Source organism: Telmatherina bonti, assembly GCF_933228915.1.
Source record: "Telmatherina bonti genome assembly, chromosome: 20".
Classification (NCBI taxonomy): Eukaryota; Metazoa; Chordata; class Actinopteri; order Atheriniformes; family Telmatherinidae; genus Telmatherina; species Telmatherina bonti.
The window spans coordinates 23,004,588-23,024,724 of NC_136618.1; the positions used below are offsets into that span (position 1 = coordinate 23,004,588).

Genomic DNA, 20,137 nt, shown 5'->3' on the forward strand with positions numbered 1-20,137 from the left:
AGCAAATATTCAAAGTGCCCTCTGCTGGACCACAGGGCTACTTACAACAGCCTTGTTGGAAAGAAACTACCAGAAACACTAAAATACGTGTTATGTTCACCTTCACCTATTTTATGCTTTTGGTTTGCTGGGATGGTGATTTAATTGAAGAGTAGATATTTTGTTATTCTGAATCTTTATGTCCAGTTCAGGGAAATCTTAAAGACTTTACCACCCAAACTTTGGCCTTCCCCCAAAAGCCTAGCCCATGTAAACAGACAGAAATGATTCAGAAACGGCACCTTACAGCAGTCATTGATAATGCACAGTGAGACACGAACTCATCAGCGTCACATCTAACAGCAGCTGATTTTTCATCATGAGCTGTGATTAAGGAGCACAAACACACTGGTGTGGTGTGAAGTGACTTTCGGCTCAAATTCAATCTTATTCAACGTCACTACATGAACTGCCTTGTGCTGTCAGTGGCTAAAATACACTCAGCTGCCACTTCATCAGGTCCACCTTGCTAGAACCAGGTTGGACCTCTTTGGCTTTAAAATACCATGGCAAAGAATTTATATCATAGACGCAACAAGGTGCTGGAAACATTCCTCTGTGATTTAAGCCCACGTTGATATGACAGCATCACACAATTACTGCAGATTCATGATGAGAATTGCCACTTCACCTCACCCCGAGCTTTGTGATGAGGTGCAATATCCTGCTGGAAGTAGCAGTCAGAGGATACACTGTACATGGTCATAAATGGATGGACATGGTGAGCTACTGCACCCAGGCAGGCTGGGGTGTTTAAATGGTGCTCAGTTAGTAGTGAAAGGTTGGTACAACATGGTGCAAAGTGTGCCAATAAAAAATTCCCAACAACACAACACCAGAACTGAACTAATGTCTGAACTGTTGAGGTAAGGTAGGAAGAATTTGGTTTTCATATTGATTATACCAGATGCTGACTGCACTATTTGAATGTTGCAAATGAAATATTGCCTCATTAAACCAGGTGAATTTTGCCAGGCTTTTATTGTCCAATTCTGGTGGATCTGTGCAAAGTTTGTCCTCAGTTCTAAGTTGACAGTGTCCTAGGTTTGCTGTTCGGTATAGAACTCTTGTTTTTTTATTTGATATCTTGGAAATACTTGTGCAAAACGTAACTAATACATATTAAATGTATTATTAGCTGCTGTGCTTATGAACATTTAACTAAACTAGTTCAAAGTAGTTGGAACCAACTTTACACATTACAAGTCCAAATATTTTAATAAGAGGCACTATAACCAGCAGAAAATAGGTAGAGGAGCCTTTTTCACATTGAAATCTGAATTTTGAAGCTCAAAGATATTTTCAGGCCTCCTGTCGGGAGAACATGCAAAAATGAGGAAACAAAAATACTGATAAGACACTAAAGTAAAAGTTTATTATGTGTTTTTGTTATTTTTTAACCTTTGTTTTCAGGGCTGCCATATCATCATGTTGTAGTTAAGTTTTCAACAACTCTAATACAATCAGACTCATTTTGTAGATTTTTTAGGTGGAAACTGTTCAGCATTGCCATGTTGATGTTGTTAGGAAAGTTCAAATTGTTCTCATTTTTATGTGCATCTATATTCATATTTATGCAATAATACATACTGTAATTGAATGCATAATACGTACTGTATTATTGCTGAGGTTAAGTTTAGTCTGAGAGTAGTGTCAGAGAGATTTATTTTGTGTGTTAATGAAGCCCCTGCAGAATCCAGTCTGACTTGGGGTGAAGGTTAGTTTAGGCTTTAGTCCGATTCCATCTCCAGTCTTAATGAGGTGAGAGTTAGTTTAGACTACTTAAAGCTGTTCTCATGGGTACACTCAGTACCCAAATGAATTGGTTGAGGGAAGTGTTGGCTGAGACCTTGAGTACAGTAAAAACACTCTTGGAGGAAAGGTGACTTGCAGACAACTTCTGCAAATATATGCACGCTGTTTAACCTGTTTATCTGCTGCAGCAAAAAAAAAAAAAAAAAGACTTAAAAGACAACTGTGGTTTTAATAGATTTATTTCACACTAATAGTTATATGACATATCTTCACAAAGATACTCAACCGAACAGATGAAGTCAAAGCAGCTTCAGCATATCCAGATCCATGTGGACCTCAGATTTGTTTAAAGAAAAAATGTGAGCGCAACACGTTGATAAGCATCATCTCAGAAATACATAAATACTTTTGTTTTTTACATGAAGGTGTTGCCTATCAGTGTCCACGTGGTGTGCAGGACATTACTAGTGCAGCAATCTGCTTTGTTATGATTGTCTCCTTCATACATCTGACTCTAAGTGACATTTATATAACTTCAATTTGGTTATTTGTTAATATATAAACTTGGAAAAACAGAAAAAAATTGTGTTTGGTTGATTATTTCCATTAATTCTTGTTGCATATACATCATTGGAAAACCTGATAAGTTTACTGTTGAATCTGCAAGGATCATGTTTTTATAGAATGAACAAAAAACTAAAAGTAGTGCACCCCCAAAACTGTATCAATGTCCCATCATACAGCATGCTCAACCTGACCCACCAAGTGTTCAATTTATGTCTGGACACATAGCAGGGTAAGCCATCTTCTCCACTCACACATTATGTGAAGTACTGTGATGATCCTGGCTCTGAGGGTAGAGTTTTGTCATTAAGATGAAGTAAAGTCCCAGATTATGGAGATATAAGATCACCAGTCTGTCTCTGAATTAGGGACAAATCCAGTGCCAGTAATAGATCTAGATGACTGGCGAACGCCTGGCAACACGTGATTCTCAAAATAAGAGTAACTATCAACAGAATATTAAAGGGATTCTTTGTACCCTACCCACAAATTTAGTTAGTTTTTTAGTTTGTTTTGTTTTTGTTTTTTGTTTTTTTTTTGCTTATTGCTCAGAATCCCAATCCTTACAAGTTATACCCAGCTGTACGAAGGAGACTTCATGTATACGACAAAATGATATCACAAAAGGAGAGATATAATAAACAAAACACAAATTTTCTTAAATCTTTATGCTAAATTATATTTTGTATCATAAACTTAATTTCACATTTGCTTCAATTAATACCTTTGTTTTCAGTAATTGATGTGTTTGTAACTCTTACTTTATGACACACCTTATAATCTGTTCAGTTCTGAGAGAAATGTGACACTGAGTCACCACAGAAATCCCCTCGGTGTTTCATCCAAACCGAGACACCATGCATGGAAAAACACATGTCTCCATCAAGTTTTAAAACCTTTTTATTTCCATTTCTGGCTCCAGGGTTAAAAATAAATAACAACTCAACAAATTTTCAATCAAGCAAAATAATAACTTGTGTTTGACAATTTCCCCAAATAAATATAAAAATAAATTGTATCTTAAATATAAATATTTTTTAAAGTAAACGTAATAAATAATTGGAAAAGTAATAATAAGCTGGAAGTGTTTTCCGTTGTTGCTTTGCTTGTTTTCATGCTTTGTGAGTTTTCAGAACTCAGTTCTGGGACACGATAGGAGGGCAGTCTATTTTACCCTGCGGAGAGATAGAAAATAAAAATGTTTGAGTAAACGAGTTAATGATAATCAGGACATGATTAAGTGTTTCCTGCTGATATATTGTCAGATTCTTGATAGTGTCTTTGAATGCATCACATTCACCCATTTTTACTATTTTGTGCCAAATGAGGTTAAAAAACATAAAAAATGAAACCCCTTTGTCATACTCAACAATTTCACCCCAGTAAATTAATTTAATTGCCTTTCACCAGCTTCAGCTCATGTTTAGTGCTCTGTTTAACGTCTGTAATTGTGCTACAAATCTTTGCAGGAAGATAACAATCAGCACATCTGCAGATTTAGTAACATCTAGGTTTATTTTGTAAAAACTGTCAAGTCAAAAGCAGCTTGATAGGTATTTGGAAACCTCCTATTCTTCAAAGAGCAATGGGATTATTTAGACTTGTAGATTCAACACATAACAATGACTTAATTTAAATTTGAAACTTATTTAAACAAATAAAAGAATTTTGTTTGCAAGAATACATTTTTAATCGTCCTTTGTCTAACTGCAGATGTAATTCTTACCTGTTGTATCAAGCTTGTGAGCCATTTAGAAGTGGGGTTGATGCACCAGCTGACCTTCTTATTACTAACCCTAGAAGCACAGATGCAGGACAATTCAACGTTTTAATAAAATTCTTATAAAACACTGATGCTGAAATGCGAGCAGATAACAGATGACACAGGGTAGTGATCGGGATGTGGCGCTTACAAGAAGGCATGGACTTTGCAGTTGTCTCGTGGCGTCTGTTCATAGCACTCTTTGATCCTCCGAATTCTCCTGTCAGTGACCTTTTCACAGCAGTCTAAACTTATGTTCGGAACAAAGGAGTCCACTGCTGACACACAACCATCACACACACAACAAAAGACAGAGAAGAAAATTCAAATAATGTCATCACTCAGCATTACACAAATTGTTTTGTAGTCAGCTGTATTGTAGAAAAACCTGCCAAGCTGTTGGAACAGTCCATGAAAAATTATTACTCCACCAAGCACAACTGTTACCATGGTTCCCAATTGCTTGAGTCACGCCTACTACAAACAGTGATAAGGGGATTAAACCTTATAGTTTCAGTCCAATTTCACACTATAATCCAAAGTCATTTGGCTTTATATTAAATGTCAGATTCCATAATAAGGCTGCAGCTGTTATTCTGATTAAATAATTCTATAAATGTCTGTAATAACAAACCAATAAATGCCTAATGTCTTGTGTACTCCCGTTTTCCGAGCGGTGGATTGGCAAAAGCCACTTACTTCTGAAAAACTGTAGTTATGGGTAAGAAAATCTAAAGCTACTGTACAAAAGAGTTGATCCAACACTTCAAAATATTAAAAACGTGCTAATAACCAAAGGTAATTGATGCTAGTGCTGATAAAGACGACATTCATATCATAAAAATCTGGAACCAGCACTGGGAGTTTCTTACAAAACATGAAACATCATGAGTTCAGTTTTTACCTTGTGATACTGAGAGAAACATCACAGCTGCCAGAGTGAGCAGAAAAATCCAATGGCTAAAAGATAAAAATGTCCACATCTTCAAACGCTTCGCGGCACCAAAACTGCACGTGGATGTATAGAAAGCTGTGAAATCCAAACCTCACAGCTCAAGTGTAATGAATGAAAGAAGGAGGGATGGTCTTATTTTTATAGCTTCAACTGCACACAAAAAGAGGAAGCATTATTGTCATGCAGATAATCTGTGATGGAAATAACCTGTTGCAGCTATGACAATACAAAGACTCACACACTGAGATGATTGCAGAGTTTGTGTATTATGTCCTTATATGTCGCAGCTCATTTTGGTTTATCAGAGTAATATTTTGCAACCTGATAGTCGCTGTTCATCACATCCAGGCACAAGGAAATGTTTTATAACTGATTTGCAAACAATTTGTTGCAACAATTTTATCTGAAAAGTATTGGGTACTCAAATTTTTATAGATATTAAGATTAGTCATGAATTATCAAATAAATTGATTCAAAGAATTTTATGTGATTATTCTTAGAAATTACAACAGTTTGATATATTATAAAGCACCAAATTGACCTTACCAAGACAACTAGTTGGGTGTAGCTATAAGTCAAAATTATTCTTTTTAAAAATGTCTTTGATAATTAATATATATATAAGTCTGTGCTGACACATGTTTCAAACCCACTGAACTGCATTGAAATTCTAAAATTGATTAAATAATTTAAATTAATGAAGTTATTTCTCAAAATTCAAATAAATAAATAATTCCCAATTAGTTTTTTTTTTTTAGTTTTTTTTTTTTTTATATTAAATATGTTTGTATTAACCCAAATAGCTAATCCTGTCTGCTGCTAAGAACAGGAAACTGATTCTGCAAGACTTGCCAAAAGTAGACAACAGAAGATTGGAAAATCTTGCCTGGTCTGATGAGTGTAATTTTCAGCAACCATATTTAGATGGTAGAGTCAAATTTGTCTTCAGGAGTATGGAAGCATAAATCATAATTTGACATACCAGTATAAGAACATATATTCTTCCTGCATTGCCCCAGCCTAACCCTCAGACTGCTATAAATGCAATGGTGCAGTGGATATTTTCTTGGCACACCAAATCTCAATCCAGTGGAGCCGATTTGGGATGTTATGGAACCGAAGATTATTGTCATGAATGTTCAGCAAACAAATCTGCAGTAACTGTGTGACATTATCATATCAATATGGAGCAAAATCTCTGAGAAGTGTTTCCAACACCTTGTTAAACCTATACCATGCAGAATTAAGGCAGATCTGCAGGCAAATGAGGGTCCAGTTCCATACTTGATAAAATGGCCACACAGTGTGTGACATTAGTGTGGACTGGAGGTTTTTTTTTTTTTAATTCAAACTGAAGATGTAAAATATCAAGCTGAAATAAACTCTGCAGAGCAGTTAATGATTTGATGGGTTAAATGAATTCTTGTAAAAACAGGCAGTATTTTCTGGCTGACTTGTGGCACATAGTTGATGCAGGGAATTGTTGTAAATTTGCTCAGTGGCTACATGATTGGCAAAACAAAAGAGAACAGGACACAACTATGGCCCTTTATTTCAGCATAAAAATTACTGTTAAATCTCTGTTTCTTCTTCATCAGAAGACAAAAAGGATCATTTGTCAGATACAACATTGGAGGACTTTTTTAAATGACATTGAGTGAATTGCTGTTATTGGTTGATCCATAAAAAGAACTTTGGATGAATCTTGTGAATGTTTTGTCTTTCTTCCAGCACAATTTTAACAAGATCAAAAAACAGTAAAATACTTAATTAAAGTTTCTAAAACCATGTGCAAGTTTCACAGGCAGTTTTAAAAATAGTACACATACTAAATAATGAGTGACTCAGTGGTCTGATTGACACTCAATGTATCATTTCTGAAAACATGACACAAAACAGCATGTAAGAAAAGGGGAATCACCCAAATACAAATTGCTGCTCTGAAATACTGTGAGAATAACACCAAAAGACTGACCAACAAAGTATTTTTACCTTCCACTGATACTTAAATAGACTGAAAAAAAAATCAGTCATAACTGCATGAGGCACCAAAAAGCCCTTAAAAGAGGAATTACTCACATGTGTGGAATGTATGTCTGCAGCCACAAGTGTTTTGTTTCAGTCTTTTTTCACACCAACTTGTCTTTACCACAATACTTGACAGTTGCTTTATTATCTTTGTGTACAAAATGTTTTGAAGTCAAAACTGACCCATTTTTCTTATATTTAATGTATTTTTTGTGCACTTGTGTCATAACTGAGAGAGTTGCCTGTAAGAAATCCAAATACCTCTGCTAAGGAGGTAATCCATCCATAACTCAAAAAGTTTTGGATGGATTTTTATTAAATTTTCAGATGTCGTTGGAAATATAAAAAGGAGGAACTGATTTCATTTTGATGGTGATCCAGATCACTGTTTGCATCCAGGAACTTTTTAAAGGCCTTGGCGGAGGTTTCCGCTCTCTGAGTGCTTTTCTAGTTATTTAAATAGTTTAATTGTATCTTTAGTTTAATAAATAAAAATCAGAAGCTTCAAGCATTTTAGTTGTCACTGCTTTGACTTTTCCAACAAGTCCTCCACCTAAAAATCAGTTGCTTGTTCATAACTTTAAAGATTCACTGCTACAATATGGCAGATTTTTGCACGAGCGCCCCTTTGTGAACACTACTTCAACATCCGTCATGCATCCTGGTACTTCTCTTAGCTCTCTTCGGTCAGTAAATGTCAGTCCTGTGTTGACTTTTGTCTTATGTCTTTCTCTGTCACTTTGTTGCTTTGCTTCTTCTAATAGTTTTGCTTCTAATAGTTTTGCTTTTTTTTCTTCTTTTTTTTTTTTTTTTGCTGAACCAGCACAAAGCATGTTCAAAACAGTTATTGTCACGTCTTGCTGCTTGCATGTGATATGGTGTTGTACAGCAATGTGCCAATGTGCAATCAATATGAGCCAGATGAAAAATTTGAAGATTTAAAGCTTATGTGGCGTTTCCTTTCAGAAAAGACTCACAAATGCATCCTGTAAAATATTAATAGCAGCACGTTTTAATTCAACTTGGTATTTTCCAATGTGAGAAACGTCATATGGGTTGTAACATCACATGGTTGGGTTAAAAAAAAAAAAAAAAAAAGAAAAAAAAGAAAGTATAATGGTTTGTGCTGTTTTTGTCATCCAGTTCCACTTTCAACCGCTAGAGGTCACATTTCCTTTCAAATTAAGATGAGGCAAGTTCATTTGTATGGCACATTTCATGTAAAAAGTGCTTTACATAAAGCCTTAAAAGCATTACAGACAATTCAGAAGAAGCATTAAAAATTACATTGCAAATAAACCTTTATAAAAGTATATTAAATTAAGACAGAAAAGGCTAAAATAAAACAAGATAAAATTAAATAAATAAAATTTGAATAGTGAGGAATTAGCCATTGTATCAATTAAAATAGTTACACTTATTACATATAAAATGAAGTTAGAGGCCACATCTGATTGCATGCGTTATATCTGACAAAGACTTCCTAATTATCATCACATTTGGCTCAAGTATTCCACTATTTTCAGCTGAATTAGTCATTAGTTTCCAATTCTGGCTGGTCCATTAGTAAACTGGGACAATTAATTTCCTTTTATTTATTTATTAATGAGCTTATTTATATTAAAGAAATAATAAATTAACTCGAAAATACCATGAATAAATAGAGGAAGAAGAAACTTATGACAGGAGTTCTGATGAACCTCAGAGAATAAATATGTTTCTGTCATGTAGGCAAAAACAAACCAGATATAAAAAAGGGTCAAGATTTGTGTCATTATCATGACACCCTATCTCATTTTTTTTTTCTAATCCTGAAACCTGACAAACCAAAAGATTCATAACTTTCATGCACAAAGTTCTTGAAATGGTATGCTATTTATATGTGTTGCCATCTTGTTGGACATGTTTTGTGTGCTTTTTATATCTGTGCAAGTTTGCTTGGGGAATCTACAATGTCAAATTCCTGATGAGGTTTCAACATTAAGTGTTCCAGCTTTAAAAATTCAGAATTCTTGAAAAGGTATTATCAGAGGATGTTGTCAATGAAATTACCAAGAATTTTTATCTTTATTTCAAGCTACTAAGGGGTGGAGATACCCGACTAAGGCAAAAGAGGAAGAAAAGGACGGAAAAGGGTTGGACATGTGCATGCATCAGACTTTGCTTAAAGTGATTACTCAACCTGTTCGTTGGAGTGTTTGTAGCTATTTTAACAATCATTGCAATACTTCCTCCTTTTCCATGCTTCCAAAGTATACAGGTTTTCAGTGATAGTTAGTTTTATTTCTAATATTTTTAATTAAAGAAAAACAAAATAAGAAATGATATATATATATATATATATATATATATATATATATATATATATATATATATATATATATATATATTTATATTTATATATATATAAATTTTCATTGATCATTTTTGTGTGATTTTATTGTCAGCACATTCAACTATGGAAAGAACAAAGTATTTCTTTAAAAAATTTCATTCATTCAGATCCATGTGTTACTTTTGTTTGTTTTTCTGTGGTTCATCCTCAATACATTATAGACATCAGATTAAGAGCTTTGTGGAAGACATTAAAAGGAATTATTATGCATGTTATATAAATTTGACTTCCAGCAATGTTTGTATCCTGGATTTTAATTTTAAAAAAAAAAAAAAATCCAAACTGTAACTCACCACACTCATATTTAAATGAAGATATGTGATAACAGTGTGCGTCAATGTGTTACCTACAGAATCAGTGTGGCCCTTCAGGGTTTTTGATATGTTCCTTCACCAGTACAGCTGACCCAAATTAATTAGTCATTGTGCAGATGTGTAAGACTTTATAGGCTTTTGAATCCACTTAATTTGGGTCAGGTGTGTCATAGCATGGACAAATTAAAAACCTGCAGTGAAAGAGTTGGAAAACCCTGCTGTAGTGAATACAGATAATGACAATGTCTCAGAATGTATTTGTATAAAGTGTGTGTGTGTGTGTGCATACATATATATATATATATATATATATATATATATATATATATATATATATATATATATATATATATATATATATATATATATCTCCATTGATGTGTGTGTGTGTACTCATCAAATCTTTTGTCCTTCGGATTGAGTTCATTGCTTAAATTTGAAGTTTTTTTTCCAAACGACCGATGTAAAGTATTTTTTCTGTCTGTGTTAGAATCAAAATACTTCCTTTTCTAATATGAATGTGTCACAACTGCAGTCATAGACTGTATGTAACATAGACTGCATATGAAGAGATATACGTATATCATCAATTTGATTTGTATACTAGCAAAATTCTTTATTCATAAGATGATCTGGCTAAAGAAATGACCCTCCTTCTATGTATTCGAAATTACAGATCTCCAAAGTTACATAAAAACTATTGAAAATTAAATCAAATTAATAAAAAAGTGATTAAAAACATTACAAATTTTAGAAAAATAAAAAATTCATCACCCCATCTTAGCAGACCCCTTGTTTTTACTTTTATTTTTATTTATTTTTTATTTTTGTCATGGTGTCTTCTGAATGTCAATGGAAATGTACGTTTCTAAAATGTTACATGTTAAACAGATGCTGAAATAAATAAAAAAAAACAACAAAAAAACGAAGAGATATACGGTCTATGGCTGTAGTTTCACATCTACCGCGTTACGTGTGTTCTCGCGAGATGTGGACAAGAGCGCCCCCTTGTTTGTGTACGGAGAGCAGCGAGAGGTATGAGGAATACACCGCGGCTAACGATAGCAACCTACACAGACAGGGAAATAATTCATTAAGGGTCTTTACCAGCTCTCTGAGGTCTACGAAAAGCTAGAGAAAGACTTTATTTCTGGAGAAAAAAAATCTTCGTTTTCCTCCACATTCCCTCAGAGGCGAGCACCGAAAACGAAGATCCCCGCTAATCCCGTGAAGTGGGAAGCGGCCTGCTTTTGTAGCCGGCTATTCGGTGCAGCTCAGGCGGGTAGCGCTGTCAGCAGAGCCCGGTGCTTCCGCTTGCCTTTTTTTGTTTGCACCTACAAAACCATCAAAACGTCGGGATTATTTTTCTTTTAACAACACCAGTCTCGCTTCCTCCCGTCTTCCCCTCCCATCGACGTGCAGCTGTCGGCGTTTCTCACGGAAGAGGACCACTTCAACCTGAGGCGGCCTGTTTTGTTTTCGAACCGCCATGAATCTCTGCGAACAATAACACAACCGTAACGAGCCTGCTGGGGCTGCACGGACATCCGAGCCGCGGGATAATTAATGCTTTGTAATACCAGCTCTGAACCGACGTGAAAACCCAGGACAGGCATGCATCTGGGCTGTGGAAGAATCATCTGTGGGAACCCATTGCAAACCGGAGCACTTTGTCACGAAAACCTCCATGTGAATTTTGGAGCTTCTGCGAGTTAACCGGGTGATAGCGTCGTCAAAGCTGCACAGGATGCTTTGTCTCATCACTTCTCACGCGTGGTGTGGAAACAAACCCAATGGATGTGGATAAGCAGACATTTCCATGCATGGTCGAGCCTCTCACTTAAAATCTGCGATCTCCAGCTGAAGTGCTCTAAAACCGGAGCACCACGTTGAGGATGGATTGGCTATGAGTAACCTGGATTGCTCTGTGCGCAGACTGCTTTATATGTGGGATTTAACAACAGGAAACTAAGGCCTTTAAATTCATATATGCTGTCTTTAAAGCGACCGGAATCCCTTGACAAAAACAGTCATTTCACCTCACAGGGCGCGGGATTTCTGCTGGCTCGCCTGGTTAGTTTGCCCGTGTTATTATTGTTTTAACCTATTAATACACCTTGACGGACCGGGTTGGAGCCCCGGGCCAGCCAGCTGAGATGAACCCGGTGAATGCGACCTCCCTCTACGTGTCCGCGAGCCGTTCTGTGCTGCAGTGCGACCCCCGAGATCCCCGGGCCCTGGCAGAGCTCTGCAAGCTGCTGCCGTTTTTCCGCCAGTCCCTGTCCTGCTTGGTCTGTGGTAAGTGTGTGTTTGTTTAAAAAAACACTTTATTGTAGCATGATGTGTTTGAATAAATCTGTGTTTCGGTGGACTAATGCGCGCTGTTGTCAACTGTCCCCGTAGTGAAGGGAGCGTTTAGAGAATGCTGCATTCAGGAGCTGACGGAAGTGTCGTAATCTGTAATACTACACATCACCCACCGTAAATCGTAGAGGAATGTAATTTATAATTGAGTAGTTTTGTTTTATTAGGGCACATTTGGAAGAAAGGCATCCCATAGATTTTTATAATATTAGTATAAACATATACACTTCAGAAAGTTCAGTTTCAAACTCTTCAGGACAAATAAAATTTAATTGCAATTCAATTATCATCAATTGAAAGCGATTAGCAAATGAACACAAGATTTGAAGCTGTTAAATAGGGAATCATTTAACGTGTTTTTTTAAAATGTGGAGTATATAATTTAATTAAGCTATAAATATATAGTGCCCAGAAAAAAACTTTGTTTAGATATACCTGTGATAATCACAAAACATTATTTAATATGGTTTAATATTCCGTTCAACGATCCAAAGACCTATTATTTTAGATATTGAACTGAGATCAAGTGAACTAGAACACATGTAGGCTGTAGTATTTAGAGATTTTAGTCCTTTTAAAATTTTGTGTACTCAGGGAATGGGTACATAAAGAGATTTGTCTTGTTTTTTTCTCTGTTTCTCATTGTGAGATTACAAGCAGCAGAAAACATGATTTTTTTTTTTAATACCGCTCATCCACCTTGGAGATCTTTTTGCTTGAAATCCGAAATGCAGTGAACGCATCTCCGTTTACAGCGACACCCCTCATGACACACCCCCCTGTGTGTGCTGTTTGCCAGTATCGGGGCGTTTCTGTTTAGGATGTTGAATAACAGTCCAGGATGTAAAGCATCTTATGTCTTACCTGACCTATTCATTATCCTCAAATTAATTTATTAACATATTTGCTCTGTGAATTAAAGCTGACAATACAGGTAAAGCAAAATCTATTTTTAGACATTTATTTATTTTTAAGCCATTTAATTCAAATTAACAGACTTTTTTTAATTATTTGATCATACTATATTAGATACACTTTGTTTTTAGTTTTACTTTATACATGTTTAATGCACAGTTCATTCAGTGGTGACTTTGTACCAAGTCTTTTTTGCCTGAATGATTCACGGTTCAGTATTGCCTGCCTTAACAAACATAATAACACATCCCTCTAAACAATTATTAGGTACAGGAACTGGACAGAAAATAAGAGGGGAAAAAAACCAACCAATATCTAAAGAAAACTTTGACAGACCTTCAGAAAGTCTGGAGAAATATTGATTGCGAAAAGCACTTTAAAAGACTACAAGAAAGTCTGTCTGGTAGGGAGAAAAACATAAAAAAATAATGGATGGCTTAATCATATTTGCACAGCTCTATATCTTTTATTTTGTTGTGTGTTGTTTTTGTCTAACTCTTGATGGAGCTATGGTTTACTTTTTGTAGCTTATCAATAAATGTATGGACATGTGAATTTTTTATGACTCCTGGTGTAGTCTTTATTTTGAGCACAAGGGTATATATGTGTTGCTTTGATCCCCAGAGGATTTAGAGTGACTCTACCTTACTTTCAGATGAGCTCCATCTACACATTTTAAATAATAAATCAATGTGGAAACAAGCCATAGTCTTTAAATATAGACTTTCTGTCGTTATGTGGGATTTATCAGTCAGAGAGTGTGTGAAGTGTTGGTTGTTTCTTATGAATGGACCTTCAACCCTCCCACACACACACACACACACACACACACACACACACACACACACACACACACTCTCTCTCCATCTGCAGCTGCACTCTGTAGCAGCCAATGTTGCTAAGGAAGCGTCTCTCAAAGAGCAGCTGTCATTCAGTCCGGCAGGTTGCCAAGTACCTCTCAGGTTTACAAACACTTTCTGCTTCAGGAAGCTGTCGAAACACAGCAGAGAACGGAATCAGCAGTCAGTAAATCAAGGGTAAAGCCTTAGCCGTAATTTAAAAAGTCATTTGTTAACTCTGATAGCCGACATGGCTGTTGGTTGAATAAGGATTTAATTGTCATGTGTCCATGGTGTCGCTTTTTATTGAGCTTGTGAAAGTGTTAATCACCAGTGTGAACTGTTGTGTGAGGGTCCTATTAAATGTGTGATTATCTTGACATATTTTCTCTGTCAAATTCAGGGAACTTGCTGCAGGACCCCATTGCTCCCACCAACTCATCATGTCAGCATTACGTCTGTCGAGGCTGTAAGGGTCAGAGGATGCAGCTGAAGCCGTCCTGCAGTTGGTGCAAGGACTATACTCGCTTTGAGGAAAACAGGCAGCTGTCTTTGCTTGTCCACTGTTACAGGAAGCTCTGTCTCTACATCACTCAGTCGTCGCTTGCCCCGCACATAGCAAGCGCTGCCAGTGACTCGCCAGACCTTCAGGAAATCCTCAATGAGGGTCTCACGTTGGCTGAGGCTGAGCCAGAGATGGAGGACATTTCAGATCCACCATCGCAGACCGCATCCACCTCAGAGGTGGTCAAGTCTGATGACTCCCCTTCCTCAAGGGACATCAAGGGGGAGGAGCGGAGCCCCATGAGTATAAATGGACTTCATGATTGTAACGGTCTTGTCAGTTCTGACGCACTGCAAGCCATCACCATAGAGACAGGTGGAGGCATCGCAAAGCAGGAGAGTTTCTCAGAAGAAATCCCAGTGTGTGTGAGCGTCACCGGGAGTGGGGAGGCGGGTCTTTGTGATATCAGCACTTTTGGGGAGGACCTAAAACACGCTGGGGGACCTTTGTTATTGAGTGTGGAGGAGGTGCTCAGGACTCTGGAGACAGACACTGACCATGACACCACATCTGAGCCCAACCCCCAGCCTGAGTACCACCCTTCTGTACCTCAGTCAAGCCTCAACGGACCTCACTGCCCATCTGGTCCCAACTCGTCCCGCCTCATCCCCTCTCTTCCCCCTGAGAACAGCCCCCGTACCCTCCAGCCTCACTTGCAGCCCTCTTTGCAGCCTCCCCATCAGCCCTCCATAGTTGTGCCCCATGTCCCGATTCGGTGCCATCGCAAGCGCTCCCGCTCAGAAAGCGACAGCGAGAAAGTGCAGCCCCTTCCCATTTCCAGCCTTCTGCGAGGGTCTACCGTTGGTGCCATCAGCTCCCCCCACCACACTAACCCTGGTGCCACGATTAAACATGAGCCTAAGTTCCCTGCGATCTCGCCTCATCCCCATCTAGTGCCTGTGCCTAACGGCGGCCCCCCTAAGGTGGCAAAGACTGTTCTCATCCCCAACAAGGGGCTGAAAAAACCTATGGAGCACCATGGGGCCGCCAAGAAAGCTTACACCAAGGCCAGGCAAGGGGCCCCCAAGCCCCGCTCTCAGCCCCGTGACAGAGTACCCCCACACCCTCATGCTCACCCCCTGACACATCCACCCAGCCCCTCAAAGCCCCTATATAAGAAACCTGTGGAAAAGAAGGGCTGCAAGTGTGGCCGAGCGACACAGAACCCCTCCGTGTTGACCTGTAGAGGGCAGCGCTGCCCCTGCTACTCCAACCGCAAGGTGGGATAAACTGATGCTGGACTTTCTGTACACAGAAAGAAAGGAAAACACTTAGCTTGGCCTTCATTGTTTGTTTATTTATTTAACCTTGTTGTTGTCAACTGTGATTCCAGGCATGTCTGGACTGTATCTGCCGCGGTTGCCAGAATTCCTACATGGCCAACGGGGAGAAGAAGCTGGAGGCCTTTGCCGTGCCAGAGAAGGCTCTGGAGCAAACGCGACTCACACTGGGCATCAACCTCACCAGTATCACCGCAGCGGCCCTGCGCAGCCCAGCCACCAGCTCCCCGGGGAGCACCCTCCTCAACGTCACGACGGCCACGGGAGCACCAGTCACAGCCGCCTTTCTAGCAGGGGCGGGGCATGACAACCGTGGCTATGACGACTCACTGGAGATGCGATTTGACTGTTGAGGTCCATTTCCCTCCTCCGGTTAGTCGTAGCGCACATTCCCCGCCCCACCCGTTGGGCGTCATCATCGGGTTGTGCCAGGGACCTGCAGAGGCGGAGCCAGAACAAGGCAGCTACAGTGACAGGCGGCAGCGAGGCGTCGCCCTTCGCCCAAAACTGCACCATGTGGATGTGATCGAGACAAATAGATGGTCTTGCATATAGAGAAGAGAAGAAGGAGAAAGAGATCTAATCGATGTGCGAAGATTTCATTTCAGTGGGAATAGTTTTTCCTTTTTGTTTTCTTCTCTATTATGGGTAACGTGTAGAGCATGTTGTGTAGCTAAATCTGGAGGGTTGACCTCAGTCACACCTCTGTGTGTGTGTGTGTGTGTGTGTGTGTGTGTGTGCGTGCGGGCGTGAGTGAGTGTGTATGTATGAGGGTAAGGTATGGTTTGGAAAGGAAACCTGTCAACAGGAATGGAGACATCATCATCAGAGGCTGGTGTAATTTATATAAAAGACATTTTTTGTACATGAACTTATCAGTTTCCATTTATGAAGACATTGTGTATTTTATAAGTTAACATCAAAACCAATGGAAGCCGATGCAGGGACAAGTCTGCCTTCAACCAGAATGTTTGCACACTACTAAAAGGTAGATAGTGTTTTGTCAACTCTTCTAAAGCACCAGAAATGAAGCATTAATCTTTAAGAAAAATGAAAATATTTGATATATATAATTAAAAACTAAAGAACCAGGATGTGAACTTTTAACACCACCAGCCAAGGTTTGATTTTGCCTGTTGAATGTTTATACTCTGTGAGTTACTGTCAGACTACCAAATATTATTCTAAGATGTTGTATACTGGAAAAAAAAACAAACTGTACTTAACTAGGAAACTTGTGAACCAGCTGTTGTGGCTGGAGGAAAAAGAAAACCCTCCATCCATGGTTTGCTGTTTCATATGTCAAAAGTTGCAAGTTACTCATCATTTGTGTGTTTTTGTATATCCAGCACTTTCTCACACTGGCCACGCAAAACTTATAACTACCATTTGTCTTATCTACTTTGAGTGTTAAAATCTGGTTGATTGCAGACCCTGCACACTGTTTCTACTGTCATTCTTTGGTTTCTGGAAGCTACACATCTGCTGCTAAGAACTACAAAGGACTCAAAGAAGGAAAGCACCTGTTTTCCTTGTCTTTTTGTTCTGTTACTCTTTCAACTTTTTTTTTTTTTTTTTTTTTGGTTTTTAATCATTTGCGTTAACATTTGCAGTATTTATTGGATGCCTCCTAACACAGGTTGCTCGTCTGGCGTCAGTTTCGCCCTCTCTGGGCCTGTCAAGTCTGTCGATGCAGTCCAGACTTTCTCAGTTAAGTTCCTATCATCTTGTTAGTGTTAGTTTCTGGTGTCTCCAAACATTTTTTTTTTTTGTTGTTATTTTGTTTCTTTGTTCTCCCTCTGGGCATTTAAATACCTGTAATATAACTGTAAAATATTTCCACAAAAAAGAAAGAAAATCCAAAACTTAAGAGTTGTGGTGTGATTATTTTATCAACTAACTTGCTGTTTGGAAGGCGAACATTGGAGTGAAGTTGATGGTTTGGTGTTGTAGTATTTGATCAGCACCAGCAGGGGCCACAATATACTGGGAAGTGTTGCAATCTACCTTTAGAGAATCTACATAAGAATGGCTGCAGTAAATGAAAAATGACTCCAACCTTCCTTTTTATTTATGGAAAGGAAAGTTTACAGATTTCAGTGTCCATCTGTGCATTTACAGCACATTCTTTTCCCCTTAATATCCATCCATGCGGTAGGTGACAGAAAATTTACACGCTATCTTCATGCACATTTACAATCGCAAATCACTTCTTTAGGTATGCAGATTTATTTGCTTGTCAACACAGATGGTGAAATCATATTGCAGTAGTGTCACGCGTTCAGGCACGTGGATGTGATTGAGACAAATAGAGTTCATAATGAACTCTGTTTGCTGAAAATGAGGAAGAAAAGGGATTTAGGTGACTGAATATAGCATGGTTGTTAGTGCCAGATGAAATTTCAGAAACTCCTGATCTGGGATTTTCATTTGTGGTCAGTTCAGATGGGCTACAGCAACAGCAGACCACACCAGGTGTCACATGTGGCTGCTCAAAACAGGAAACTGAGGCTATAATTCATACAAGTTCACTAAAAATGGGCAAAAGAAAAATTTAATTCAGATGGTGGGGTCAGAATTTAGTGGAAACATGAGAGCATGGATCCATCCTGCCTTGTGTGAAAGGTTCAGGCAGGTGGTGATGGTAAAATGGGGGGATATTTGGCACATTTTGGGTCTTTAGGTCCAACCACTCATGGTTTAAACCCCACAGAATGTAGCTGCTGACCATGTCCATCCCTGTTTGAGCACAGTTTATCCATCTTCTGATGGCTACTTCCAAGAATATGATGCACCATCTCACAATGTCACGTTCTCTGTGACTGTGTGACACTAACATGTCAGTATGAACCAAATTCTCAGTGAAATGTTTCTAACACCTTGTTGAGTTTGCCACAAAGAAAGAGTGCAGTGTGACCTTGTTTTCATTCATTCAGGTGTTGGTGATGGTTTACAGTTCGCATTCATGGAAGCAAATCCCATTTCCCTCACCCAAATTCTAACTCTTCACTCACGGTGACCTGATCCTCCCCAATTTTTTCCCCCCAGACAAGTTGCTTTGAAATTTCCATTTCGATTCTTCCATTTTCATCTGTTTCCATTTTCCTCAAATATTAAACCCAGCTGACTGAGCCCAACGAACAAACATCTCCAGTCACTATGATTTAAAGGATTTTCTTGAGGGGATTTAATAACTGTTTCCATCGTACAGTCTGCAAGCATTTCTTTAAGCTGCAGGCTCATTAGCATATTCAGATTTGTGCATCTTTTACAGAGGTCAAAGTTGTGGATGCTGTGCATAGAAAAGACAGTGTTAAGCAGTGGGTTCTTTTAGCTTTGTAGCTTTTACAGTGTCTTTATTTCACATATTTACACATTCAAACATGTTTTATTTACATTCACATTCAGATGTTTTCTGCCTTGACAAACAATTCTTTTTCCTTTTTTTTTTTAGTGAGCAGTTGTGTCTTTTTGATGCCCCTCGTGTGTTCAGCCCCAGCATATAAAGCTCACTACAGGTGGACACTGTTTGTAAAAGTTAAAAGCTGCGGGCTGAACCCAGATCAGTTGCTCAGTCTGATCCAATGTTGTGTACATTACAAAGTTCACGTCAGAATGACAGATTTATCTTTAATCACACTCTGGTAAAGCATACCATTCATTTAGCATCATGTTTTGATCCCAAGGGGGAGGGAAAAGAAAGATAAGTGAATTAATGACAGACAGTGATGTTTTAACAGAGCTACAGTGAAAGATCCATTTGTGACAACTTAATATTTGACTTTATGTATTCTTGAGAAAAAACAACAAATCCCAGCAGCATCTTGTGGCTTCCATCAACTGGAGTTGCCCTGTGCTGTTTTTGTTTTGATGGATCAGCTGCCATCATTTTACTGTGATGTGAGGATTCAAAGATGTGCCTAAAAGCTGCTTGAGTGCCTCATGAAACGACTGAATGTTATCAGCTTCTTCTTCATTCCCAGTTTCTTATGAAACAACCTCCCTCTCCTGAGTAGCCCACATCTTATCTACTCTGATTGGTCAACTCTTGCTGTCTGTTCGGCACCAACTCACATTTTAAAGTCTTTTAGGGCATATCACAAAATATCACTAAGAATTCCTGTAAAACTCCTTTCTTTGTGTCTGATTATCCCTGTTCTGGTGTGTTGTTGATGCAAGAGGTAGGAGATTATATATACAAACACTTAACCATGTCATGTGATTCCATGCAGACTTTAAAAAGATCTTTAAAAACAAAATATTCAGACTAAGTCCGTTTCATTCAAAGATACAACTTCTTATAAACCCCGGTGTAGCTCATCATTTTGTCTTCAATTTGAAAGAGTATTATTATCTGTGGAT

General features: G+C 38.3%; 1 protein-coding gene across 1 annotated transcript; it reads left to right on the plus strand.

Moving 5' to 3' along the window:
• The first annotated feature begins 11,524 nt into the window (after window positions 1–11,524).
• msl2b (MSL complex subunit 2b) lies at window positions 11,525–16,306 on the plus strand. The gene is made up of 3 exons (XM_079260215.1): window positions 11,525–12,110; window positions 14,334–15,715; window positions 15,829–16,306. Exons 1-3 carry the CDS (start codon window positions 11,969–11,971, stop codon window positions 16,126–16,128), a joined length of 1,824 nt encoding a protein of 607 aa, XP_079116341.1. The 5' UTR covers window positions 11,525–11,968; the 3' UTR covers window positions 16,129–16,306.
• Window positions 16,307–20,137: the final 3,831 nt, after the last annotated feature.